Source organism: Anopheles moucheti, chromosome X (genome assembly GCF_943734755.1).
Source record: "Anopheles moucheti chromosome X, idAnoMoucSN_F20_07, whole genome shotgun sequence".
NCBI classification, from domain to species: domain Eukaryota; kingdom Metazoa; phylum Arthropoda; class Insecta; order Diptera; family Culicidae; genus Anopheles; species Anopheles moucheti.
This window is the reverse complement of record NC_069142.1, coordinates 9,373,952-9,401,925: the sequence shown is the minus strand read 5'-3', so window position 1 is coordinate 9,401,925 and position 27,974 is coordinate 9,373,952. Positions and strand designations below refer to the sequence as shown.

At 48.3% G+C, this 27,974-nt stretch overlaps 2 protein-coding genes across 2 annotated transcripts; one reads left to right on the top strand and one right to left on the bottom strand.

The window, feature by feature from the left end:
- Positions 1 to 27,974, bottom strand: LOC128306327 (transcriptional regulator ovo-like). Its single transcript, XM_053043794.1, has 4 exons — positions 27,281 to 27,974; positions 1,657 to 4,814; positions 318 to 1,037; positions 1 to 195 (listed from the first exon to the last, which is right to left on the bottom strand). The coding sequence occupies exons 1-4, from the start codon at positions 27,483 to 27,485 to the stop codon at positions 10 to 12; spliced, it is 4,269 nt and encodes a 1,422-aa protein (XP_052899754.1). The 5' UTR covers positions 27,486 to 27,974; the 3' UTR covers positions 1 to 9.
- On the top strand, positions 8,097 to 9,272 carry LOC128306328 (RYamide receptor-like). The gene has a single exon (XM_053043795.1). It carries the CDS (start codon positions 8,097 to 8,099, stop codon positions 9,270 to 9,272), a length of 1,176 nt encoding a protein of 391 aa, XP_052899755.1.

Here is a 27,974-nt window from a genome sequence, read left to right as displayed (position 1 = left end):
TGTAACTACTCAGTTGTGCACCGGCATCGGTAGCGAACCGAGCAGATTGTTCGCAAACGCGGCATTGTTAAACTTGAAGTGCCGCTTGTCGTAGAATTTGAGCAGTGCCGGCGAGTACGGATGCTTTTCCTTCAGGTGCATATAGTGTACTTCCGGTTCGTTCGTCGTGTGGCCACATTCCTCACACACGTACATCTACAAAACAAAGCAAAGAAACATTAAGGTTGTTTGTACGGTTACAGTTTGCGCGCATTTGGTTGCATTTGTAAGGGATACAGGCTACAAAAAAGGGGTTCTATAGCAAAAGGGGCTCCTACCTTTGTTCGACGCTCCTTGTATGCGTACTGATGCTGTACGCCGTGCACCTTCAGACAGTGTGACTCGAGCGAACAGCGCTGGGTGAAGGACTTTTCGCACAGATTGCACTTGTACGGTCGGACGCCGGTGTGGGTGCGCGTGTGGCGTTTCAGATCGAACGTATCGTTGAATCCCTTCGCGCAGAACGTACACAGGTAGCGCTTGACGTCCGAGTGGCATTTCATGTGACGGTTCAGCAGCCGCTGCAGGCTGAACGTTTTCGAGCAGATGCGACATACGAAGCGGTTCTGGTCGTCGTCGGTGTTGGTGCTACCGCCATTGGTGCCATTGCTGTTGCCACCGTTCGTTGCAACCGAACCGGGCGAACCGCAACTGTTCGGTGACGATGCGGACGACGAGGTTGACGATGACACGGACGATGGTGACGCGTTCGAACCGTTCTCGAGATGGTGCTGAAGATGCTGTTGCTGCATCTGTTGCTGGTGTTGCTGCTGCTGCTGCTGTTGATGGTGGTGCTGCTGCTGTTGCTGCTGCTGTTGCTGTTGATGGTGGTGGTGATTGCGCTGTTTCGTGCCGGCCGATCCAGACAGTTGCTTGCCACCACCATGCCTATCGTCGGATCGCATCCGGAGTGGAACGTTCTCTATTGCGAGTGGGTTCTTGATGCCATGTCCACCGTTGACAAACTGCAGCTCCGAGTCGGCTGGAAGTCCCAACTGCTTGGAGAGCGGCAATATACCGTGCGAGCGGGGATTGTGACCGGAACGAATCGAAAACGAAGCGAAAAGAAAATGCAGATTAGTTTACCGTGTACGAGCGAGATCTGTTGAAGTTCGCGAATTCAAAGAGGGTATTGGAACATGAACGACACACTACTAAAGGGTCGCGTACGATTATTACGTTATGCAAAATTTTAAAAACAAAATATCTTCCTGTAAGGAAGAGATATTGTTGTCTTCTCGACAGTTGATCCTGTTCTCTTGAAGCTATCTTGATATTTTCAATTGATATGTACTCTTATACGGCTTATATAAGCTCATATCATAACTAACATCTTAGTCTCATTTTGCCACATCTTAAGATTCTAGCCTCGAAATTACTGGAGTAGATCCTTTATCAAATACTGTCTAAAACTTGACAGTTGGATCTCCCCAATTACCAGAAGTTCTCGACCACAGAGAAGAGGTTTCTGTTTCGATAACTTATATGCTCTTGGTGAAGAGTCTGTAAACTACTTCGAATCCAACAAAGACTTCGTTACTGTTGAAGTTACTCCTAAGAGTATTCGGACTATTGTACAAAGGATGGTTTAGGTGTAAACGTTTTCTTGAAACTTACATTCTGTATCGTGGTGGCGAGTACCGCTGGCGGTGGACCGGCAACCGGTACGTTGTGCGCGCTGAGGCTGGCCGCAGCCGCGACCGCTGCTGCCGACGATGCGGTCGAGGATACCGATGAGGTGGAGTTGCCACCGGGCGATCGTACCCCACCGGTCGACCGTTGGTGTGACGAGGGTGGCTGCTGTTGCTGCAGATGTGTATTCTGGCCGGCCAGCTGTAGATTCATCGCGAACGGACCCTGCAACGGTTGCAGGCTCTGGTGCAGATCGAAGTCAAGCGATGAGCCACCGCCGGGCGACGGTAGCGAGAGATTGCTGTCGAGCTGATCGTAGCGTAGCAGCGGCTGGAACGAACCGTACGCACCGGCACCGTTGGCCGCCGTCTGCAGATAGCTCGGCGGCTGATTGCCGTCCTGTGCCGCACCGTGGTACTTGCTCGCGAGCGAATGGAGCGTCGTGTGCTGATGGCCCCCACCCAGTCCGTGCTGGGCGCCGAACGTAGCCGCCGCCATGTTGGTGTATTCGCGGGGCAGCACGAGATGGGTTGCGTGTGCGTTAACGCCAGCACCGCCACCACCGCCAGCACCGCCCTGCTGCTGGTCGGCACCCGTACCAGACGACGGGTACGCATCCCCGAGCGGGTCGTGCACGGTATCGATCTGATGCAGCGAGGCGCTCACCGAATCGGGCGTCAGCGATGGTGTCGAGGTGAGTTCGAGATCGTTGCAGTTGCTCGACTGTTCGTCGTGCATGCCGCGCGAGTAGAGGGAAAATTCCGCATCGCTCAAACAGCCGTCCAGCAGCCCGTTCGGGCTGGCACCGGCCGACGACGGGTAGGTGGTCAGTGTCGCCGTCAGCTGCATCGAGTCGCCCATATCCATCATCGATTCGGCGACATCATAGCCGCCGGCAGAGCCGGCACCACCGCCCGCCCCACCGCCAGCCCCATTGCTGCCCACGCTGTCACCCGTGGCGGATGCGTACAGTCCGTGCAGGGTAGGATCCACCTTCGAGTCGTACCCGAGATCAACCTCGTCCTTCAGCGCTAGGCCGAAGTGATTGTGCAGCATCAGCGTGCAGTGTTTGCCCATGGCGGCCGCTGCAGCTACTGCCGCCGCCGCCGCCGACGTCCCATTGCCCTGCTGCCCGTTTCCTCCTGCACCACCTCCTCCTCCTCCTCCTCCGCTGCCATCCGTCGCGCTGCCGTACGTGAAGCCCGTGCCGAGCCCGAGTATGACACCGCCGCCCACCAGTCCGCCGCCTCCACCCGCACCGCCCAAATCCTGGCCGTCGCATTCGAGCGAGCTGAGCAGCTGCTGGTAGCTGGCCGCACTGTTCGTCAGGAAGCCTCCGTTCGCGTTGTACCCGTTCAGTCCTCCGCTCGCACCGCCGCCCTTCAGGCTTTCGTAGAACGGTGGCAGCGACCCGGTCGGGGGGCTGTTCGGTCCGTAGTTGGATCGGCCATCGCGCCCACCCATACCACCGCCGGCACCACCCGCCCCGAGGGCACCACCACCGCCGCCGCCGCCACCCGACGAAAAGTTGATGCCGCCTCCGCCGCCGTTGCCGGAACCGGCACCACCCCCGTTCGAACCACCGCCGGACTGTCCGCCGCCACCGCCGCCTCCACCACCGTTCGAGGAGCGACCGTGGCCGGCGGCACCCTGCATGATGCCGCTAATGACGGCGGCCGCTGCAGCTGCCCGTGCCGCCGACGCACCTCCCCGATGATGGTACGGCGGTAGATGGTTGTTCAAGATGGCGGCCTGCCGTTCGCGGCGGCCGACCAGTCGTTCCTCCTGTTCCTCCCGCTCCTGGCGCTTCGGGATGTGATAATCGATCGGTTGGTCCTGCTCTGGCTCGACCGTAAGCATCACCATCGGGCGCACCTTCAGATCCACCGCCCGCGGACTATCGTCCAGACGCTGCTGTTGGGGGTGAGGTACCGCCGGTGCTGCCGGTACCGCCTCGTCCGCTGGTTGCGTCTTTCGCACCGCTGGCGTGCGTTGAATGACCGAGCAGCGTACCACGGCACCGAACGGGACGGCCGGTGACGGTACGCGATCCTTCGCTGGTGGCGGTGTCGGTGAGGGTAGTCGCAGCCGACGCTGGTGCTGCTCACTGCCGGGGATGTTAGGTTCCTCGCGTACGATTAGCTTGCCGCCGCCGCCGCCGCCGACCCCACCCGCCACCACTACGGCCGACTCCTTGCGCGTGTCCTTGATACGGGCCGGGGGGTGGTTGCTATCCTCATCGTCGTCGTTCTTCTCCACCTCCTCGTCGTCCTCCTCCGTCGTGGCCCGGCACAGTTTTACCGTCGGCGCCGGAGGCAGCGGCGGTGGTGTGGGTGGGTAAACCTTTCGTTCAGCGTTCGTCAACACGTGCCCTCGCGGTCCAATGTACGGCGCGGGTCCTTCGGTAACTCGCAGACACGAGCTCACGATTGCCGAACGTCGCTTGTCGTACTTGGCGATGGCCGCCACTGTCGGTGCCGGCTCCTTCTGCTCTTTGCGCTGCTGGACCACAACACCGGACACGCCCGTCCCTTGTGCTGGGGGTGGTGGCGGTGGTGGTGTTGCTGCTGGCGGTGCTGGTGGTGTCGATGGTGGAGGGGTCGGGGTCGGTTCGGTGGGTTTCCGATTCACCAACGGAACTGGCCGCGGTGTTACCGCCGTCGTATCCACCGTCTCTACGCTACCACTCTCCTCGCCACCATCCTCCTCTTCGTCCACCTCTCCCTCCTCCAGCTCCTTTTCCTCGGTGGTGCCTTTCACTGCTTGGTGTGCCGGTGGGTGGTGGAGTTGTGAACGACGCACCCCTCCACCGGGAAACAATCGCTGCTGCTGCTGATGATGATGCTGTATCAGCGGTGAGGTGGACGATTCTTTGGCAGAGGCACCACTGTGCCGTAGGCAGAGTGCTGTATTTCGGTGGTAAGCTGCTAGACTGCTGCCGCCGCTGTTGCTGTATGCGGTGGTTGTCGCTGCCACCACCGCTTTGCTGTTGCTACCGTCGGACGCGGCAGTGGTGGTAATGGAGGCCGGGCTGACATCCCGCTCCTTGTTCGCCGGGGTGGCAAAGATCGAAAGCGATGGAGAAGCCGCCCGCTTCCGACACGGTGGACTAAGTCGATTTTCTTCGCTAAATATGTCGCGCTCTGCGGATGAAAGAAGAACAACAACTCAATTAAAGTATGATAAAGGGGTACATGTTACACTAATGAATAAATAACACAAAAAAGATTAGCTCTGGTGTGTAAATACAAAAATGTGTTCCTGATTGCCTACCTTTAGGCGCAATTTTGCCAATAGTACAAAAAGAAATCCCTGCCCCTGCCATTAGTAACCAAAAAATTATTTTCACTTCAGTGATGATTCATCTATCGTTTAAGAATCGATTCCTGATTTTTCATGACTCCTCACCAAAGATTCATTTGAGTCACTCTTTTTAAAAGATTCATATACATAACTCTTTTTAGACTAGTTATTTAAATGACTTTTATTAAATTCATTCTGATTCATTAAGTAAAACACTACTCTAGTGGACATTCGACATTCAACTTGGTGATTTATCATAAGATTTATGGGATATTTCCTGAAAACTCTCCTAAGATCTTGGAACAAGGTGCTGGAGATTGAATATTTTCGCTAAAAATAGTAATACCCGTGCCTCTATTTAGTTTTGATAGTGACCGAGACAAAACCCACACAAACCAGCCGAAACACCAACCAAGCGGTGGAAAATGTTTGTTTGTTTCTGCTATGCTGCAGGAAAACAAAACGCCCCGTTTGTTTTCGCCGCCTGCTCGTTATTTTTTCACATCATTTAACAATGCAAAACATGTTTCGGCAGTTGTTGTGCGTGTATGTTAGACCTTCCCCTTGTACTACCACTCCTATTTCTTCAACAAACTTTCGTGCGTGCATCCAAGGTGCCCGTAGGGGTGTCCACTGTAGGCCGGGACCTTAACATTCCCGAATCCCTCCACCCCTCCAAAAATGTCTTCTTTCTCTCTTCCAGAATTGACCAGAGTGGTGCGTCTTCTGCCACTTGAGGCGTTACGCATGACGCGTTCGCACAATCGCACTTATTATGCGCACCCGAAAAAAAGTGAACGAATTTGTGGCGGAATAAATGCATTCGAAATGTTAACGTTTGCCCGGGGTTTGGCGAGAGTCTGTCGGGCGCATAATAATTGCGGGGGATGATACTAAGGCGCGCGCGTGACTCACGTGTCACTGGAAGAGGCTGGGTTCTCCTTAGGCAGTCGCATATTACCATATTCACATTACTGTCCGGCTTTCAATACTGTTAATCCATCCGGAATGTTCCACCCTCAATCTTCTTCTGAACTTCTTCAATCTTCGATGGTATTGAATATTCGGAGGATCTTCCCCACTGCGGATCGTACACTGAAACGTGATTATCCACCATTTGCATCGAATGTCCTTCGGGAATGTCATCGTCTTCAGTGAGAATGAATATTTCCCCATCGATTAATGAATGGTGCGTGAACTCTCTGTAAAAGCTAAGGTGCGCGTTTTGGAGTTGAGCTTTACTCCGTTTGTTTGCTGTTTTGCATTCTTCCCCCAAGTCCTCACCAGTGGAATACATTAATTGTTGCTTTTTAGCATTATTTAAAAAGTCACTTAATTTTTATTTTTTTAGTGTCCTTTGGAAAATGTTGAAATATTTCACTGGAGCTGTTGCCAAGCTTTAGCTGCTTCAACGCCTTTTTCAACGAGTTACAATTTTATGTTCACTTCCGGTGGTAGTTTTCGTTTTTTTCGTGTACAGTTTTGATTTGGGCTAAATTTTGTGCGTGACATGCATACGCAATCAATTCATTTTCTATGGCCACACGCGCAACAGGTGAGGAGTGTACCATCACACAATATTGAATGGAATTCTGCGCCACTTTTAAACCCCCTTCTCCCTCATGGACGAGGGAACGAGACGAGGGCATGAGACGAGGGAAGGCTGCTTTCCTTTCCCCATTTATTGGTGGAGTTCCACTGTTTGGGAGGGTTTTAATTATTTCTTTTTTTAAAAAGCACTCTTCCACCCGCCCAAAACGGAAGAAGGAAGCGTTCTGACGATGGTCAGCATATGTGCGAAGGGTGCGCGAAACGACACACGCATCCTCTCCCCCAAATCCATTCATATTCTAATCGAATCTGACAGCGACTGTCTATAGCGTGCCACACACAACACGATACATATACGTAAGAACACACAATGGAGTCGCGCCAAAGTGGCAAACACAGCAGTCGGGCACGGAATGTGCACGGAATAGCTAAAGAGTCGGCCAGCGGACAGTGCTGCAATGAAACAATGCCTTCCAGCTCCCCCCCTATATACATCGGATCACATCCCATTAAGTGCAATGAGGTTAGCCAAAGCAAGTGGTGAGGGGGTGTTGTTCCATCCAGAATAATCAAAGCTAACAGTCCCGAGCGTTTTTAATACTATAAGTGAAATGGCACTGAATTATGCAATTTTAAGCATTCTTTCACACACTGATGTGTTATAAAACTGTTTAAATAGAAAACTTTCACTCTGTTCCCCCACTCGCATGATGTCACACGCTAGAATTATAAAACGAAGAAAACAAAAAGCAGCCTATCATTAACATAACTAAGGATTATCGCGCTGTACTTCTTCATCCCGCTGGGGTATTAGACCCCTCGTACTATTAAAAAAAAAACCTCTTCATTCATGCGACTACTCACACATCATCACCCTATTTACAGTTCGTTGCACCCGTAGATTAGAGTGTGGAAGCATAAAGGGTGTGGGGGTGGGTGTTGGGGAGGGTGGAGATGAAAATCCCCCTCACAAGCAACAAAACAAGAGGGAGCGTGTGAGCGGGCTCTTTAAACGCTCATAAACATGGCGTCACAGCCATCTCTGGGCCCTTTGTGCATATCTCATACAGTGATTACGGTGTCATAGTTTCATCACTCTAATAACCTCGTTTGTTCGTCTGTCGATAAATGTGCGATTTTAGCGCTTAAGAGCAGCTCTCTAGCAATAAAACAAATATTTGTCTTGCGAATTGCATACATCTAGGCGCCCCACCACATAGTTTACGCCCAAAAGTATGCAATGCGCAACGCAAATTGCTCTTATATTTGCATTTTATTGTTCGATTCTTCCGTTTATGAAAATAAATGTAAGCTCCTTAGAAGCAGAACAGAACATTTCCGTGCGGTGACTGATGAGTGTGAAGGAAGGCCATATAGATGTAGCACATGCACGAGTCAAGCAATTAGCCCACCGGTGCCAAGGCGATAATACTAAAAACCCTTTCCGCAAACCCATGCACCTTTTCCATTGGGAAACAGGTTGTTCGCAGCGTGCTGGGGGACCGCACCGCAGTTGCTATCGTGACATTGGTCTGTACCGGAAGCGCCCGGAAGTGTGTGACAGTTGGAGCATGAATCTGTCGATCAACGCATCGCTGCTGAACGCGTCCGTGAGCGAAGGTGAGATACTGCTCTGCGACGGTGCGTCCACCATCCCGGAAGGGATAGCGAGTGCCCGGTTTCAGGTGTTGGTATGGGCGGCCTACACCGTCACCCTCGCAGCCTCGATCGTCGGCAACTGTTCCGTGCTGGCGATCGTGGCGACCCAGCCCCGGATGCGTACCGTCACCAATCTGTTCCTCGCGAATCTCGCCCTCGGCGATCTGCTGATGACGCTCTTCTGCGTGCCGTTCTCGTCCGTGTCGCTGTTCGTGCTGCAGTACTGGCCGTTCGGGGCGGCCCTCTGCCGGACGGTCAACTACTTCCAGGCGGTGTCCGTGCTGGTGTCCGCCTACACACTGGTGGCGCTGAGTGCCGACCGCTACCGGGCGATTATGTGGCCGTTGCGATCGCGCCGTCGACCGCCGCGCCGTCCGGTCGCACTGCTGCTGATCGGGGCCGTGTGGGCTGGGGCGGCTGCCACCGCCCTACCCATCCCGCTGCACTCGGCCCTCGTGCAACCGAGCGCCTGGCATGCCCACTGTGACCAGGCCGTCTGTACCGAGGTGTGGCCAGATGCCGTTGCCGATCGGGCCTACTCCCTCACGCTTGCACTCGCCCAGTTCGCTCTGCCCCTCGCCACGCTCGTCTACACCTACACCTGCATCGGGTGGCGTGTTTGGGTCCGCAGCACCAACGCCAGCTTCCCGTCCGCCTCGGTGCGACAGTTCCGCCGGGCCAGAAGACGCACCGTACAGATGACGCTAGCGGTCGTGGCCGCGTTCGTCATCTGCTGGCTGCCGTTCAACGCGCTGCTGCTGGCACCGCTCGACGATCCTTCCTGGGCACCGTTGCCCTACCTTTGGTTCACCTTCCACTGGCTCGCCATGTCACACTGCTGCCTGAACCCGCTCATCTACTGCTACATGAACGCGAAGTTTCGGGCCGGCTTTCGGGCGCTGCTGCTCCAGCCGTTGGTGCGACACTGTCGGCGCGGTCGCCATCACGCGACGACCGTCAGCAGCGAGCGACTGCCCGTGGGAAGCGCGGAGGTCGAACTAACAACCCAGACAAGGCCGAAACCGTTAGCCCTGCTCGATTTGCGGCGAACCGCACCGTCGCACGACGCTACATGGCCGGAAGATTGATTCGCAAAAACGCGAAACGCGCAAAGATGTCAAATTATTCTTACATTATCAATTATTTAAAAGGTTTTAAATATTATAATTAAAAGCGTGTCCTGATTTGGTAGAATCAAGTCCAAATGGGTAAACAAGCTGGTAAAAAGGATAAATAGAGCCCCAATTTATCCGTTGATAGCTAATGAACGTTCGAGGCGCTTAAGGCCATTTTACACGATGCAGTATTTTTATATTCCTTTTAGATAATTTTAAAAATTATTTTTAATTAAAAAAATAATAAATTTTATAAGCGATCGACCAATAGTGTAACCAATCTTATGTTATTTATGTTAAATTATATGTTAGAAGAGTAAACCGTAAGAGTCGCTCGAAATTTTTAACCTTCTGTTATGTTAAACGATAATATTATTGAGAGTATATCCATGAGTAATATTCAGCAACATTAAACAATTTTTTTAACAAATTTAACCACATTGAAGTAAATTACTTCTGATACAAGCGTTTATAAACAGTTTGCTTACATTTCGATAATGTGAGAAACGTCAAAACGTCAAACGTCATACAAAAAAACTAGTGGAATGTATAATTGTACTCACTGGGCCATATTTTCGATTACCAAAGATAATCGAGTCTTGCTGGATGTCATGAATCTTGTAAACATTTGACAGCTCGGTAGTTTGTTTACCGTACTGCCTAGTGTTGTGTTTGATGAATCTATTGATAAGAGTCATTCATATGAATCTTAAGTGAAGAGTCATTTGTCATTGTTTCAGTAGCGAATATTTTAGATTCATAGATTAATGTAGACAGGAATTCATGAAACTTTGATTCATGATGAATCATCAGAAGATTCATAGATTCAGAATCATTCATTACTAAGCCTAGTATGTCTTAGACTTAGTTTTACAAATTTCGGTCCTTGGTACGGGGGAAACGTGATCAAGATGGGATTTTGATACCGGACCGGTCATGGGAGCGATCCTGTGCCACTACCACAGCCACAACCACCGGAACCGGGACTTTGTTATATCAACCATAATTATGCCAAACAATAATAATAAATTATTGCATAAGCGAGCCGTAGTACCGTCGGTCAAGTGCACACGTTTGTTTTGCCTCTCTACCCGCAACCGTTTCGCCTGCCGCGCACGGTTAATAAGGGAAAGATCAACAACCTTTCACGCTGTGTTCGAATACACACACACACACACCCTGGCGCCCTGGTCTCACTTAGTCAGGTAGTCCCTCCTCTACCCCCCTCCCCCTCCCCAGCAAGTGTGCACCTTTTCTTACAGCTCATTACACCCTTTCGAATTTCCTTTCGAGATTCCGAGCAGATGATGATGTTGATAATGATGAGCTGCTCTTGCTGCCGTCATTTCCGGCAGGCTAGAGAAAACAAGATGAAGGGGGAGGGGGGGGGGGGGGGGGGTAGAGTAACAACGCAGAAAACAGAACGAATCAACATCGAACCAAGAAAGTCCAGTTCTTTCTAACGCGTTGTACCGTGCGGTGCTGGGGTACATTGAAGATGTAACAGGGCTTCCCTTTTTTTCGCTCCTTCTCTCTCTCTCACGTTCTTTCTCCACTTCAGGAAACCTCCCCATATATTGAAACAGAGCAAGTAAAAATTGCTTAGATTATTATCCTCTAAGCCCTCCCCTGTTTTCGCCCCTTCTCTTCTCCCGCATAGACATCCCTCGTGAAGAGCGCGCACTGCTACTAGTTGAGTGCAAGAATTTTCCGCTGCCATAAAAGCGATGACGATGAGGCACACTACCTTTTGCCGTTTCCTTCCTCCCTCCCACCCCTCTTTTTGGCTTACCCCATCATCTTGCCTCTTCTTAATCGTCTGGTTTTCTTTATGTAGAATGTACTACAACGTTCTTTGGTGCGTTGTATTGTGGTTGCTGTTGTTCCGCTTCTACCACAGCGGGGCAAAACGATGATTCAAAAACCCTCCAGAGCAATCGGAGAGAACAGCGCTCATTGCGCACTGTGCTCAAGGTACAGGGTTACCACCTCATACACTTGGCTTCCCCCTTCCCCCAACACCCATTCCCTCCTTCCTGCCCATCACATCCTCCGTCCTTCCCGACTACAAGAACGCAGCACACATCTCGCCGATTCTCTCTCTCTCTCTCTTTCTCTTGTGCGCTTTTCTTCCCTTCCTGGTGGCTGTATTTTAGACGACTCACTGTACTCAAACAACCCCTCGCCATCCCCTATATAAGTACTAAAGGAGGGGTGGTACAGATGGTGGAACAGTGGGAAACGCGAGAACACGAACGCTAGGCAACAGTCACAAAGCGGCCGCGAACGGTTTTGTCTGGTTGGAAGGAGAAAAGGAGAACCGGTACTCAACGGAGCATACGGGGAGCTACGCACTCACACATCGAACTCTGCCTCCCAACAACCTCAACAACCCCCCCCCTCCCATGAAGTACACGCGATCCGGTCCCGCGCGTTAAACGCACCGCGATCGGACTAACTGTATCCACGCGAGATCCGTTCGTCTCGAAAACGTTCTCTTTTGCTCTTTCTCTCTCTCTCTCTCTCTCTCACTCTCTCTCTCTCTCTCTCTATTTCACTCTTCCGTTCTGAAGCGAAATAAGAAACAAAACAAAAAAAAACACCCCGTCAGCTCGGGGCACGGGTTCGTCGCCTGATGCGCGAGAGTTGAAGTCTTTCGTCGCTTCGGTTTCGCTTCAATTTTCGCCCCACGTTCTGTTCGTGTTGTTCTGTTGTTTTCCCCTCTTCCGCGCCGTTGGTTTTTTTGTTCCTCCCCGCTACCACACACCCTCGGTTTGCTCGGTTTGTCCGAAAATAAAAAAAAAAGAAGCCACGTTATTTTTTACGTTCTTTACACCTTCTTCTCCTACCTCTGCCCTGTTCGCATTCCACCACGCGGCACAGGGAAAGGTTTTTTTTTGTTGTTTCTTAGTAGGAAAATAAAACAGTATTATAACAAAAAAAACACACACACAGAGCGCGAAGATGGACCTGCGCATGATCGCGTGATCACGTTCTTCTTCTTATTTTGTCGCTCTCGTGTGTGTGTGTGTGATCATGATGATCGTTTGGACCTGTGTCTAAAGGGTATGAAAGATAGAAAAACCTGCATCAAAGAAAAGGCAATCAACACTACCCCTTCTTCTTCTTCTTCTTCTTCTTTCCGCTCCCTTCATTGTTCCTTCCGCTTCCATATCAAAATTCAATCGGAATCCCTCCCTTTCTCCCGCTTCTTTCCCCCCTTATCACAGCAGTTTTTTTTTTGCCGTCCTACAACCAACACAACACACAAAGAAGATTCTTCTGTTTCCACCGATGGACAGCAGCTTTTCATCATTCTAGCCACGAACAGCCCGCTGCTTGCTGCTTTATACCCCCACATCCCCAATTCCACGGCGCTTGCGATTGTTCCGTACGAACGATAGAGACGGCCGGCCAAGCGACGAACCCCGCGCATGTGTGTAAGTGTGCGTTTGTGGTGGGGGGGAAAGGGGGGTTCGTAGAAGAACCGTTCGAAGGACTTGTTTTATTCTTGCTTTACATAAAGAAGCTCGCGGAACTGTGCCTTGCACGGTTAGTTTCTGATCCCCGCATCTCACTCTACCCCGCACCCCATCCCTCCCGTTCTATTGCTTGCCATACATCCCCAACCCCCATATAAAAAGCCACTGTGAGGCTTTTGTGCTGTACTACATCGGAATTCAGCTGCCCGTTCTCTCGTCTGCCTGCTCATTATGCGCCGATTTTGCTCGAGGAAGCATGCTCTTTCCAAGCTGTTTCCTGATGTATGAAAGCAGACGAGATACATGTGGAAGTATGTGAGTGCTTTTAAAAAAAAAATCAACATAATGTTTTATCCATTCTGGCGTTTTCCACTGGTCGGAAAATTGGGAATTTTGTTGTTGTTGTTGTTCTGTTTTAATTATGACGGCTCTTCGGAGGAAAATGTGTTCCAATTGCGCGAGGGGAAATAAAAGTTCAAAACAACTGCAGTTAGGTCTTTAGCAACAACGATCGTAAAGAAGCAAAAAGAATGGAAATTTCCTTCTTTTTAATCTTTACTTTTGCTTCCGGCTCGAAAAAGAAACAAGTGTTTTAATCTCGCACACGTAGCATACATGAGAAATATTTGTCCAGAATCTTCCGTCTTATCTTTTACAGACCAAGCGGAGTTGAATAAATTCTAGCGCTTTAAATGCGAGGCAAAGCGTGTTTGTAAGCGAATTTTAGCGTGCTTGAGAATGATGAAAACCCTTCCTGAAGCGCTCTTTAAGCGCGATAGACCATTCTTTCTGTACGCGAAGAATGTTTCCACTCGGGAACGCAAGAGGAGATTTGTGGAAAAAAAAATCTCTCATGGAATTAAAAAACAAACGACCGCGAAGGGAATTTTCCGCATCGCGCAGCACGCCTATTATGATAGAAAAAACACACCCCCATCCCCCCAAAGCTTTCCTCGGCATCTTAAAAGCATCTTGAAACATAGCACACACACACACACACAAAACCAGAAGCGAACCAACGGACCTGAACCGGAATTGTGGAGATTGGGAAGATGAAGCAGCTAGAGGAACGTGAAGTATAGAACGAAAGAGGTTTCTCTTCTACATTTTGTAGTCTAGTGGAGGGCTTGCTGTGCTTGGGGATGTGAGCAGGCAGAAGCGCTTTCATACAATCCGGGGGGGGGGGGGGGGGGCAAAGAAAATGGTGGAAAATATAACATTACATTCCCACCAGAGCCGAGCCGGACTATACTACATCCGGAGGGAGGGGGGTGGGAATGGGAAGAACGCAGGGAGTTAGTTGTTTCTCTTCCGTTCTTTTGCTTCCTAGTTTATGGATGTATTATTTTCCTCCTCCTCAACCTCTCTCCCTCCCCTCCCTCCACCCTTTCTACCCTTTCCACAAGCTAATCTTGCTTCCTATAGGCTCTCTGCAAGGGAAAAACGATCGTCGTCATAATTTCAGCATTATTGCGCATATGCCTATACCTCCCCCTTGCAACCGTACAAACCCCTTCGCATCATACCCACCCAGGGGGGATGGGGCATGGAACTAGAAAATATTCCCTTCACCCTAGGCAAGAGGAAATCTTACGACTGTAGTAAAAAAAAACAGAGTGGGGATGGAAAAAAAGCTCAACAACACCAACCTACCCTCCTATCAACCTCCACCCTGTGGATGGGAAGGGAAGGGACGGGTAGGAAGATGTTAGGGAAGCGCGAAAGGTGGATAGAAGAAAACACGGCCCATTAATTCTGGGCAAATGTAACCAGTTCGTGGTACTTTTGTCCGCGCGAGAAACGAGAAAACAAAAGAGACGGAAGGTTGATGTTCTTGTTGTTTTTGCTGCATTATTGTTACATAGATTTAAAGAAAAAAAAATCAGCCTCCTTCGAACAACAACAACAAAAAGGAAGGAAAACACAACAGCAGCTAAAGACGTATCCCACATGAAAATGAAGCAAAACTAGCGGATGTCCATCCACCAACCTTTCCACCCACCTCTCCCTCCCATCAATACCTACCCCCCTTCCCAATCACAGTCCCGCATACCACACAGTGCCGATCGCTTCTTTAACCCTCGAGGAGAAGGGGGGAGGGAGGAGGGTGGGGGATTGGACAATCTGAGCAGAACTGATTTTTCTTGATTCTTGACGTGCCTTTACCTTCGCTTGGCTTTTCTTACACTTTTCGTGTGTGTGTCTCCGCGTGTGTGTGTGTGTGTTGGGTTTTTTTTTCTCCTCTTTTACTTCCCGCATGTTCCAAAGGGCGAAAAAAAGGATGAGAGAGGCAACAGAACGGAATCGTTGGAATAAAGCTGCCAACCAACGGGAAGAAGGGGCGAGGGGTGTTAGAGAGGGATGGGACGGAAAGAAGGGAATGCATAACTTGAAGATGTTTGTCCAAGCGAGAAAAACACAGCGAACGGCAACAAGGTACTGCGTGTGAGGAGCAGTGTTCGAAAGCAAACAACAACAAAAAAATACCGAATGCTTCTTACTTGCTGTATCCTTTTCTTTCACTCCTTCCTGCATTTTCCACCCTTGCGGAAAGAAGAAGATGAGGACACGGTGAGAGGAAGAAAGATGGTTGTGTGTGTGTGTGTGTGAGGACACAACAAAGAAACGGGGAATAAAACGGAGCGTTCAAACACACGCTGGTGTGCACGCATGCGCTTGCGGTGTCGACGAAAAAACGGAAGACTTCAACGGGCGAGCAAGCGACGAAACTGTAAAATTAAATATGAAATTATATTTTTTAGCAGTACTTTTTTCTTACTGCTTTCCATAGCAAATATTGGTTGTAAAACATTCGGTTCGGTTCGAATATGGTTTGCACTGAATGCGAATGGTCAATTACCGTTTTTGCATGTTATTTATTCATAAACGGATGATGATGGGAAATAAAAGCGAAATTAAATCCTCGAGGATATTTTTATTACGCGAGCATTTTTTTTTTGCATGACGTTTGTAAACAGATTTATCGCTTTTCGACGTAAGAAGGCTACTCACATCAAAGTGTGGGCCGTAAAAAAAATTTTGAGATTCTTTTTAGTGCCGTAAGAAGATGTTTCGTGAACAAAAAAAAAACAACTAGATCATTTAGGAAGTGTGTTACTAATTCTGTTACCAAAAAAAAACACACACACACCCCCATGATCAATAAGGGTGGAAGTAAAACACGATGCTTGCGGGACAGTAAAATAGGAAGCACCGGTATGCATTCGTCTTTTGGTACCGCTGGCTTTTGTTACTTCTTCTTTGCGAAGCTGGATGGTTTGCTGCGAGAAAAGACTCGGCCCGCACACAATTGTGCACAAGCGACACAACAAATGTACCGCGGCAACATCGGTCGGTTCGCCTGGCACGAGGGGTGGAAAAGGGGAGGGTTTTGGTGCGCGGGTAAGGTTGGAACAACCATTGCAGCACAACATTACAAACAATGCCGGCCTCTGCCTCTACCTTTCCCTGCCCCAAAAGCAACCCCCACCATCCCCCACCATCCCCCTCTATGCTCCCACCATTTCCCGACTGTGAGATGAGAGCAAAATCAGGTTTTATCAAGGTCAAACTTTTAGAAGATATTGACCTTGCGGGCGGGCGGTGTTTCGGGCACACACACGTTTCGCTACAAAAACCACTCGTCCGGGGAGGCGGGGGGGAGGGGGCTCTCTACCAAACATGCCAGGCCCCGAGAAGATGAGGAAGAGCATGCGGTCTTCGTGGTGCAGCAGCAACGGCTGGCGGTTGGGGTAGGGGGTGGGTTGAGCGGTGGTACCATCAGACGGGTGTACCGTTCGCAGAGCCGGGCCCCGACACATGCGGCGCGTTCATTGCTGTCTGCTTTTTTTTTTCCTATTCGCGCTCCGGTCTTTTCCTTTCTTCTCTTCTCCGGCTTTATTTTGTGCTTCTTTTTCGGTTTCTTCTTTCCTATTTTTTTTTGTTCGTGTGTGTGTGTGTGTGATTTGTTTCTTCTCCTCGCGAATATGAACCACCATGAATAAATAACGCGATTTTGTGGCGGACGAGCAAAAAAAAATAACACGCACACTTTGAGTGAGCCGTGGGGGATCGAGAGGGTGGCCATCGTGGGTTGAAGGTGAGGGTCGCTTTTTATAGCCGGCGACATAATACACACAGCCACCACCAACCCCACACCTTGACGATCCCTCCCCGTCGTCATCATCGATGTGCGAGAACATTTCCGTTACGGAACATATTCCAAAGCGGTATTGAACAAAGAGGCAACCGAGAGCGAGAGAGAGAAAAAAAATGGGAAAAAGAAAAGAAATGCAAACTGGAAAAAAGGTAAAAAGAAAATGCAAACTCGTTTTTTCTCCCCGCCGAAGGTAAAATGTTCCGCGATTTTGCACAACAACAAAAATAGGTGGGAAGGCGCTCATCAGGTTCTTAAGTGATGTCGGAGAATTTGGGAAGAAACAAATATACAGCAAAAAAAAACACACACACACAACAACACCCAGCGACAGAAACATCACCTTTCGCCAGTAAAATATTGATAAGTTTTGCTGTTGTTTTTTGCATGAACATGGTTCGCGCCTTTCGACGGCAAACAATAAAACAACATCCAATGCTCATTTAAAAAACGAGGACGATCGCTTTTTTCTCTGCATCATTTTGCATGCATTGCGCTTCACAAAAATGCGCCATATCCGAGTTCTCGGTCCCTAGGTTTTGTCTCGTGTCTGCTTGATCGGCAGGATACAAAATTCCCAACTGGGCAAACCTGCGAGATTGCGTAACATTCATAATCGCGATATGACCTAATAAAATGACACTTAATCCCGTGTGCGCTTTGCATAACATTGATCATCATTCTTTCTCTCCCTCTCTCTCCTTCTCTTTAAGTACTTGTTTTGCACTCATCGTGAAGGATTTCAACACGTAATAAATAAGACATGCAAAGCACTTCGAATTTACGATCTAAATGAAATACTGCTAGCGCATTTCACGGAACTCTAAATCAGCGCAGCAATGAAGCTCTCAAACGCATTAATATTCAGCTTGCACCGACAACAGTTAATGACCGATTATCGGTGAAGCTCGTAAATATGGTCGTTTATTTATTTTCATGCATCTTTACCTCTTGCTGTCCATTTTATTCGCGCACACACTACGCCGTTTCCACGTTAAATGCAACCCCTTCTTAACCACCTTACAACGGCCGGCAATGCTAAGACGCACCTGGTAGCGAAATCCTCCCCCAACAACCCCGACAACCTCCCTCTTTTTAAAGCAAAAAAAACAGCAAACATCATTAAAAAAACCCGGCAATAAAATTGAACCAAATCGTCATAAAATATTCCTCTCGCTTTCACGGCCACACTCACGCGCACAAGGAGTTCGCTTTTAAATGTGAATGAATCCTTGACCTAAAGACGAAGGCTTCTCCCTAGCCACCGTTTGCCGATAGGATAATTTAATTGGAAGAAAAGGAGAGAGAGAGAACGAGAGAGAGAGAGAGAGAGAGAGAGAACTTAACACATCGCAACGAGGGAAGGAAGCAAATAATTTTGCTCAACTCAAAACCTCGACAAGAATATAAAGACAAAACACATAAACCAAGGCGCAACAGGTAAATACTACTGCAAAAACACAATAAACGAACGGCTCGCTTGGGAAAGGATTAAACGGGATCAGAAACGGCGCTTCAATGCTGGAGGTTACACGTTATGCAACGCATAGGCTTGTGGACAAACGCGGATCCTGGATAATTGGATCCCGCCGTGGACACGAATTACAAGCGCAATCGTCAAAAAGGCCATGGATGTCCCATGTTGTGCCCCGAGACACAATAGAGAGACAGCATTACAAATTTAGTTAAATGGCATTTCCTTGAAGAATCAGGTTTCGGGATTAACTTTCCAAAGAAAACGGTTCAACAATTATCACCATGGAGAAGGAAGATACAGTGAATGCATCGCCAGCTTCAATGCTTAGTGTTATAATGGTTTACAAGTTTGAGATCCAGAAATTCTCGGAGATCTCGTCGCAAAATATTGACAAGTCCTTAAATTTGAGACTTGAAGTGTTCAATAATTTGAATGATTTGACTAACTACGAAGGAAGTTAAAGCCCACGCAATTAGTGCATCGCCAGCTGTAATGCTTAGTGTTATAATGGTTTACACATTGGAGATCTCAGAAATTCTCTTCCTTGAAGAATCATGTTTCAGAAATATTTGGCTAGAGGAACTGTTGGAACAATTAGCTCAACGACGAAGGATGTTACAGTTGATGCTATTAATGCATCATCAACTTGAATGCCTAGTGTTATAGTGAGTTACAAATTGGAGATCCAGAAATTCTCGGAGATCTCGTCGCTAAATATTGACGAGTTCTTAATTTGAGACTTGAAGTGTTCAATTATTTGAATGATTTGACTAACTACGAAGGAAATTACAGTTAATGCAATTAATGCATCGCCAGCTTTAATGCTTAGTGTTATAATGGTTTACAAGTTGGAGATCCCAGAATTTCTCGGAGATCTCGTCGTTAAATATTGACGGGTCCTTAAGTTGATTTGAAGTGTTCAATAATTTCAATGATTTGACCAACTGCGAAGGAAATTACAGTTAATGCAATTAATGCGTTGCCAGCTTTAATGCCTAGTATTGTAATGAGTTACAAGTTGGAGATCCAGAAATTCTCTTCCTTGATGAATCATGTTTCAGGAATATTTGGCTAGAGGAACTGTTCGAACAATTAGCTCTACGACGAAGGAAGTTACAGTTTATGCAATTAATGCATCGTCAACTTGAATGCCTAGTGTTATAGGGAGTTACAAATTGGAGATCCCAGAAATTCTCGGAGATCTCGTCGCAAAATAATGACAACTCCTGAAGTTGACTTAAAGTTTGTAATGTATTGAAGTTTTCGAATTGTTCTAGACATGAGGTAATGTTTACGTTATTTTTAAGTGCTTTTTGCGCTTATTTTTGCACACCTATCGTAGATGTGTTTGTAGACCCCAAGAGCATCACGCACCAACTTGCTAACCCTGATGACACACGCACAAACCAAACACGCACACAAAGCGCGCACTCACAGTTAACCGTCTTCCTCACACTCCCTCAACCTTCGGGGCGGGAGATGGGGGGGGGGTGGGGTTTGGCTTTTCCTTACCCCTATTCCGGGCATCTCTCTGTGTGTGTGTCCGTGTTCCGATATTCCTTTACGATGCAAAAGCTTCGGAGGAAGGTGACAAACATTAACCGGGGTAAACCCTTTACCACCTTTCCCCCCCCCTCAATCTCCCTTCCCCTTTCTCCTCATTCCTCCTCCTTCACAGGTAGCGAAAGATCTTGAAACGCGTGCCGCAAAGTCGTTTTCAGTGTTGACGGTCGCGCGCGCGCCCGCTCGCCACAAAATCCGCGATCTACAAACACAACACAGGCGTGTTGCGGCGCGAGCTCGCGGCGCGTAGGCGAGGACACCAAACTTGACCTAGATTTTTGTGTGCCGTGTACCGCACCATATATACACACACACACACACACCGAACCGATCGCCGAACCGGTCTCCTTCTGGAGGTGTTTTTTTTTTGCTCACCCTGTGTCGCATATAAAAAAATGTGTGTGTGTGCTGTAAAGAAAGATTTGCATGCATTTATTTTATTACGAAGAAAATGGAATGATGTATGTGAGCACAACGACACACATACACACACACACACATTTATGGGCACGTATTATGCAAATAAAATCCGGGAGGAATTAACCCCCAACCCCCTTTCCATGCATTCCTCCCAAAAACCCTTGACGGGGGGTGGCCGGCCACCCCTTATTTTGGAGGGTGAATATATTTTCGTGAGGCGAAAAACAAAAACGTACAAAACTGGTGTAAAATGCTGCTTGTTGCTCATACCCTTGAAACGACGTAACACACCAAACAACACCGTCATCGCATGGAAGTTGCAGATTTTGTCGGTTATGAGATTATGTAGATTTTGTACCGTTTTGTTTCCGATCTCGTGCTTCCATCGCACGGTGGCCGGGAAGGACAACGCGTGCCGCAGACCGGAGTGTGTGTGTGTGTGTGTGTGAGGGAGAGAATGGGAGCAGGGGGTGAGGAAGGAGGGGTGGATGCTGAGATCGTCATCCAGTCTGACATTGTTCCATGAACGACCAAAAGGCAAACACAGTTTCGTGCAAGAGCAGGGCGCACAAAATCATACTCTTCTCTCTCCCGTCCATCTCGGGCTCGGGGTTCGCTCTCCGAACGCTTTGTAAACTCCAAAGACACTTGTCGGCCCGTGTCCTGTGCGAAATGAATGCGGGCGAGCGCGGTTGGCTTTGTGGCAGGGAAGTTGCAGATTAACTGTGCGACACGGCCACAAAGTCGCCCCGATCGGAAGCTGGTGCGCCTCACACAACCCCCATCAATGTCACACATACCCACACACACATGGATACGCTAAAAAGCAACGGAGAGTCGTTAACCCTGACCTAAAAGTGTTGCTCCCCTCCACCCCTTGGCTCATATAGGCACGAGGGCGACACACGGCTTGGTTGTGTGGTGGAACGGTCGCGTTTGCATTTGGCTAGAATCGATCGATTGTGATGCTGGTCCCTTCTAGGACGAGAGGCACACAGAAGATCACATTGAGTTTGGGAGTATTAGCACACAAACTACATCTACAAACAAAAAAAAAACATACACACACACAAAATCTCACCTGTGTGCAAAGTGGTCAGTGGGCCAATGTTTTATGCATTATGCCTTTAATTGCTTCGGTTTCATAGCTTTATGAGCATATTTTTTTTCATAATGATTTATAGCTGACGGTGCTAATAATAATCGATATTAACAAATAAATGCTAAACATTAGCATAACAATTAAGTATTTTTTTTTTTGTTTATACAACAAAACACACGGACATCGAGCAAAGGCCCGAAAAGAACAGTTTGAATGTGCAACATTCGCAACCCCTAACAGAAAAAAAAACAACAGTTAACGAATAAATAAACAAGCCCTCTCATCTCGGCAGCGACCGCGTACCCACCCGACTGCCAACCTTCCGTACCCATATATATATACCGTGCATAAAGACTGTTTGTCCGTCAAATATACGCGGGGAACCAGAATCTATGCCAAGACCAAGGCCTTTTTCTCTTTCCGATTCGCTTCTTGGTGTGCTCTGTCTCTCTCTCTCTCACACACACGCGTACCACACACTCTCTTTCCTTCAGCGAAGTGACAGTTTGCGACCCTCGGGGGTTGACAAAAAAAACACAAAAACCACCCCTCCTGCACATCTCTCATCCCTCACATTGTACAACTTCTTCCTATAACGCGCCAGCAGAGACCAGCGGAGAGAGAGAGAGAGATCGCGCATGAGAAAAAGCGAGAAACGAGATTCATTCGTGCGGTTCAAACGAAAGACTTCAATCGCGCCCGTAAGCGACGAACGTGCGATGAAAGAACTATTTAAGACGCGAAGGGTGGGGGGGGGGGGGCAGAAGGGGTAATTCTCAACGGTGCTCTGTGGTGCACCTGTATTGGTGTGTGTGTGTGTGTGTGTGCGGGGTTGGTCCGTACGACAAGTTCGGAGGGAAATGATATAATAACCCTCACCCGTCGAGCGCACACGATCAAGATCAGGCACAAAAGCAGAGTGTGTGAACGAGGCAAAATGAAACAAAACAAAAAAAAACAGCACGCAAAACACATCTCGCGTTTCTTTGGGCGTCTTTTTCATTTTTGGTGAATGGGTGAGAAACGGGGATGGGTGGAAGGATCGTGCATTTGTGTCTAGCGGGGGAGCTGACGGATGCTGTGCGTGTTTTGCCCGGTGGAGCGTAAACCCAGCCGTGGCACAAGTAGAAGGGGTTCACCTCGACCACGAAAAAGCGAAAATAGCGTGCGGCGTCGGCGAAGAGACCCTGAGACGACGACAGCGACGGGCGCGCGAGAGTTGCATATAAATTGCCGTCTCTTTACAGTACGCGAATACTGTACATCGGGGGTAGGTGAGCGAGGGGTGGTGGGGGGGGGGGGACAAGGATGAACCACCGTACAGCGCGCAGTGAGAAAGTAGATTAGAACAATAGTATACGACATAAAAGAAGTTCTGGAATGGAAGGTTCTGGAGTGTTCACAGAGCATAACAGAATCGGAAAAGAGCTCATCATTGAGCGCGAAGAAACCAAACACTCGAACACTAGTTTGATGAACCTGATTCAAATTCATGAATCTGACTGAATCTTTGATCTCAATAATATGACTCAAGAATCCCCAGAGAACTTCAGAGATTAATGAGTCCTCAAAAAGGTCCATGAATCTACAACCAAATCAACAATATCAAACATTTGACGAATCATGAATCTTTTGAGAGTTGACTCACTGCTTTGAATGACTCTTTAATAAAGATTCATATGAATGACTTTTCTCGAAAGATTTAACACTTATTCTTAAAAGAATGCAATTCAATTTAGAATGTTAAAGAACACTTAGAAAAAAAAGACAAGCAAATACAGCAGGAAGTTCCCGCCTGGGGGCAGGAAATATTTGGAGCTTCTTTCTTCTTCTTTCTCCCGTGGGGAACGAAAAAAAATCAGGTGGGGAGAACACAACAGCAAAATAAATTCTAGCATCGTCAAAAAAGCGAGCAGCTTGATTTGTGCTGACGCATCAACAACCGTACCCCCAAAAAGTACGGCCGGCCGGTTCACCCCGGTGGGCCGGCAACAAAACCATTAAAGGAAAAATAGTTTTACTCCATACATTGCCCCCCCCTGCCTCTTTCCCATCAATTGCTTCTCCTTTCTTGTTCTACTTCTTCCTTTTTTCCCTACTCATACCCACACACACGCGCGCGCGTGTTTCCAGCTGGGGCGTTCTCCCGTGTAAATCAAGTAACTTCAACCGACGGCTTGGCGACGAACCCGAAACGCGTGTGCGCTCCCCCCGCTCCCCTTCGTGCACGGAAGAACTTCTGGTTTTCTTTTTTCCGCTTGCCACCCCGAAACGAAAACCCGGGCAAGAAGGGAAGCGGATTGGAAAGATGCATCGTCGTGTGTAATTATTTGCTGACGTTCGGTAAAATTTGCTACACCGAGCCACACGCACCAAGAACGAACAAACGTTAAATGGGGGTTGGGGTTGTGGGGTGATGGTGCAATGCTGGAAATTTGAAACAATTGGCGACGAAAATGGAAACCATTCGGAAAAGGGGGTATGGCACAACAGCAGCACCGAAATTCATGTGACGGATGTCGTCACAAATCGTCCCGAAAATCGAACTACCACCTCCCACTTCTTTTCCAACAACCCATTCCAACCTCGTTTATTTCTGCCTGCGAAATAAAAATCTGTAAAACCGAAGCTGCAACGCGATGGGGCCAGCCTGGTTGCAACATTGTGTTACAAACCCCCCACAACACGCATATTAAAAAAAAAGCCCCAATCGAGACAGTTACTCTCGCTCTTTTTCCTGCATAATAAATCTTTCCCTTCATCATCCTCTTCCTTTCCGCGTTCCGTGTGTTGGTGCTTCGATTTTAAAAATCAAGTAGCAGGAATGCATTACACTTCGAACGGATTATCTAACGCAACGGGCAGGCAACCAATTTTGCATTCACCGTCAGGGTGGCTTTTGTAACGGGGTCTTCCTCCTACCCCGTGTCTTGTGGTTTTTTTTTTGGAGAGCGAGGAAAAAAGGCAAGAGAGGAAACAAATGCATTCCATGTGTGTGCATCCCATTAGCCCACGGGTGCAGCAACAAGGGCAGGGAAGGATGCATTGCACATTGCAGGAAGGGAAAAGGATAAAAAGAAGCACCATTGGAAATGGAAATTTGGAGGGTTGGTACAGACAAAAAACCCATCCCCGTCGTCGGTGTGTGAGAAGGAGGAAAAAACCATCCTTTAAAAAGATGCAACAATAACACCTTCATTGAGAGAAGGAGCGAGACGCACGGGTGTGTCGGGATTGTGCAATCGCACAATGAACCAAAACCTAAAGCGGGTGCATGTGCGTAACGTATTCTCTCTCGTTGGCCTGCACACGATGGAGCATGTCGATCAACAATTATTCGCCAGGATACTCGGTCCCTAAGCTGCAGCTTCCCATCCAGGAAGACTCCCAATTTCCGACAGGTTTTGCTTCACCTGATCCAGCCAACGAGCTCGCTGCATATGAGGCAGAATTGCATGTGAACAGAGAATAAGGCTAGAACAAGGCAAAATCCATCGGTGGTGCAGGTGTGATCTGATGCACCACAACAGCTGGGTGAGCGAGCGTATCGAGCCATCTAGGAGAATCTTACTGCCACTCTTCTTTTCCAACGGAGTACTGTTTCATCGCAATTTGAAATCAGAACCTCCGGACAGGACAGGAAATGCATTTATTAGCAAATCGCGTTAAATACGATACGATACGATTAAGGCCAAAGGAAGTGAAGGAGAAGAGGCAATAGGCGTCTGGATTAAAAGCAGTTACCCCCTAGTTAACATTTTTATTTTTCTTACCTCAAATTTCACCATTGACAAATTTAAAAACTCTCTTGCTAATAAGTCGGAACTGGCCCTATACCTCCACTTTCAACCGTTTTTGTCTCCCACATACACCAAAGAGATGGAACCGCGTTAGAATTTTTGCCAACCGCAACAAAAATCCATTTAAATCCCAAATAAGAAACAACAGCATGAAAAAAAAAAACACTGTTGTTACATGATACGGCCTAAAACTGGAAAAGGGTGCAAGGGAATAATATGCTAAGGCAAAACACCCTATATAACATCGCGATGGCTACTACTGCTACTACTGCCACTACTACCATTACACACGCTCATATTAAACGCAACGAGAGCAAAAGTCCACACGGGCAGGCGATATACTTCGGCTAGCGGGCAGATCGAGCTCGAGGACACTGAACCACGTGTATTCAGATTATGCTAAATGCTCGCCCGTCCCCTTCTACACGTCGGCCAAATAAAACGCACCGCACGGGGTTGCCAACACCGTGTCCCGGGGTAGGTTCTTGATCGCTTGTGCGCTGATTGAATTTGAATTATCTCGCAAAGCAACCCCCCCATCCCCCCCCCCCCTCCCAATTGAAGTTGAATTCTTCTCGAACAGTACAGTTGGGATGGAGCATTACAGAAAAGAAAAGCAAAGCTTCTGGAGCGCCACATTTTCTCTACCCTCCCGTAAAAAAAACACCCCCTCCTAAAACCCCCCCAAAAAGACTTTGCCTCATCCTTGTTTTGTTTTCGATCGGGTGACAATTTCATAACACCACCCAGCACACACACACACACACACTCACATACGCGGAACACCAAGAGCAACGAAGCCGTTCTGGCTGTTGAAGACATACACGCACACCAAATATGGGGCGGCGGTGTGTGGCAGAAGAGAATTTATGCGTAAGCGTGGTGGTGGAGCGGAGGGGTTGGGCGCGATTACGAAGGGTCCACCCTTCCCCCCCTCCCCCCAACTCCCAAATCGATGTGTCGCATTTTGAACAATGAATTCATCTGCGAACGAACGGTGCTTCATCTTGATTCCTTCTCGGGTTTTGCATGCTGATGCGATGCGGTGTTCTTCACGCAGTTAGAGCGACTTTACAGTTTTGTGTGTTGTTTTATTGAGATACTCCGATACGGGGGAAAGTTGTGATAGAATTTGCAACAAGGATGTGGGGGGGGGGGGGGAGTTTATGGTGAATGCTAATAAAAGAAACCACCAGGACACAGGTACGACGGTCGATATGGTATAAGTTTGGAAGATCGAGAATTTTTTAGTACAGTGCAAAAATTCGGCTGCTTGCAAAACAATGAATTGATAGCAGTGCTGCCGATCAACCTCGAGTTCTGAATGCTCTGATTTTGTTTCGCAACAGTGATCACAGTGGCTTTAAAGCAATTAAACAGCTTTAATTAATCTCCAATAGTTTGTACTAAAGATCCTGACATTTTAGTACATCCAAAGTGTTTCACTATTTCACAGCAAAGAAACTGATAATGAAGTAATGATTGATGTCTCATTACCTCAAGAACTTTAGTTTCATTTTTATGGCCCTATTAGTACAAACAAGAATTCTTCACGCACTTAGAATCTCGTCTAAGAGATCTCGTCTAATGTGAAGATATTGATTTCTTGGAAATGTTTATCTATTAATTCGTTTTCTCGGGGAACGACCCAAATAAAGCAAAGCTATAATGGCAATGCATAGAATACTTCATATGTCTAAAACGCAATTGCTGAAGTACCTTGTCTCTTCTCAGGAATTCTAGTGTGATAGCTAGGAACTCTATTCCAGGAACAGTGCTCGGCCTGAACTCAGCAACCAAGATAGAGTGCTGCGTAATTCAAGCAAAATAGACAATGCAATTCCCTTTGCTATATAGAGCCACTTCCAATATTCCAAGAAATCAAGATGACCGACGTGTGTGAGTGATCATCCAAGGATCTCCTACAAGGCGTTTGACATTTTTAAGCAAAATAATCATTAAACAGGAATTGAACACTTACCGGCCGAATCATCATGCTCGCGCTTTCGGGACACCAGTGACAGGGGTTCGTTGCTGCCCACCTCACTACCGCTGCCGACACCGTCGTCGACCACGCTGCTGCCACCGCCACTGCCCGGTCCGACGTGGCTGTTTTTCTGGGCCTCCTCCACCAGCCGCAGCTGCTGCTGATGGAGCCGGTTCTTGATCAGGAAGATCTTCGGCATGTTTGAGAACTCGGTTGCACTGCTGCTCTCCTACTGCTGCTGCTGCTGCTCGCACTCTTCCTACAGATGTGTGCTAGAGGCACCCACATTCACACGCGCGTACACGCGCCAGTGCTTCTCGGTGCTGCCACGCGCCGAGTAGAAATTGTACCTTTGAATTTATTCCTTTTTTCTTTGCTTGTTTTTAAATCCTAACCTCACTACTGTAAGGTTTATTTCGGGAACAGGGAATAATGGCGGCTTCGGTTGGTTAAGCGCCCTCCCCCGCCAGGTCCTTTGTCCTCGCCAGAACTGAATTCGCGACAACTCGCCTATGCACGCTCACATTAACACATTTCCCTTTGACCACTCGCTTTCACAAACTCTAAATTATCTTTCTCCACACTTGTTGCGTGTTGTGGGTGAGCACGAATTAACCCCCGCTTTTCGATCTGACCGGTGTAAACAACGTAGAACGAAGAAAGGAACTAACTTTCACGCGCAGACAGA

What these genes read in the sequence shown, in the direction of transcription:
- LOC128306327 (XM_053043794.1), bottom strand. Translation starts at nt 27,485, where the DNA reads ATGCCGAAGATCTTCCTGATCAAGAACCGGCTCCATCAGCAGCAGCTG. An exon ending in CGAGCATGATGATTCGGCCG is followed by an intron (nt 4,815 to 27,280) that starts GTAAGTGTTCAA and finishes TTTCATCCGCAG; the next exon opens with AGCGCGACATATTTAGCGAA. An exon ending in TCGCCACCACGATACAGAAT is followed by an intron (nt 1,038 to 1,656) that starts GTAAGTTTCAAG and finishes CCGCTCTCCAAG; the next exon opens with CAGTTGGGACTTCCAGCCGA.
- LOC128306328 (XM_053043795.1), top strand. Translation starts at nt 8,097, where the DNA reads ATGAATCTGTCGATCAACGCATCGCTGCTGAACGCGTCCGTGAGCGAA.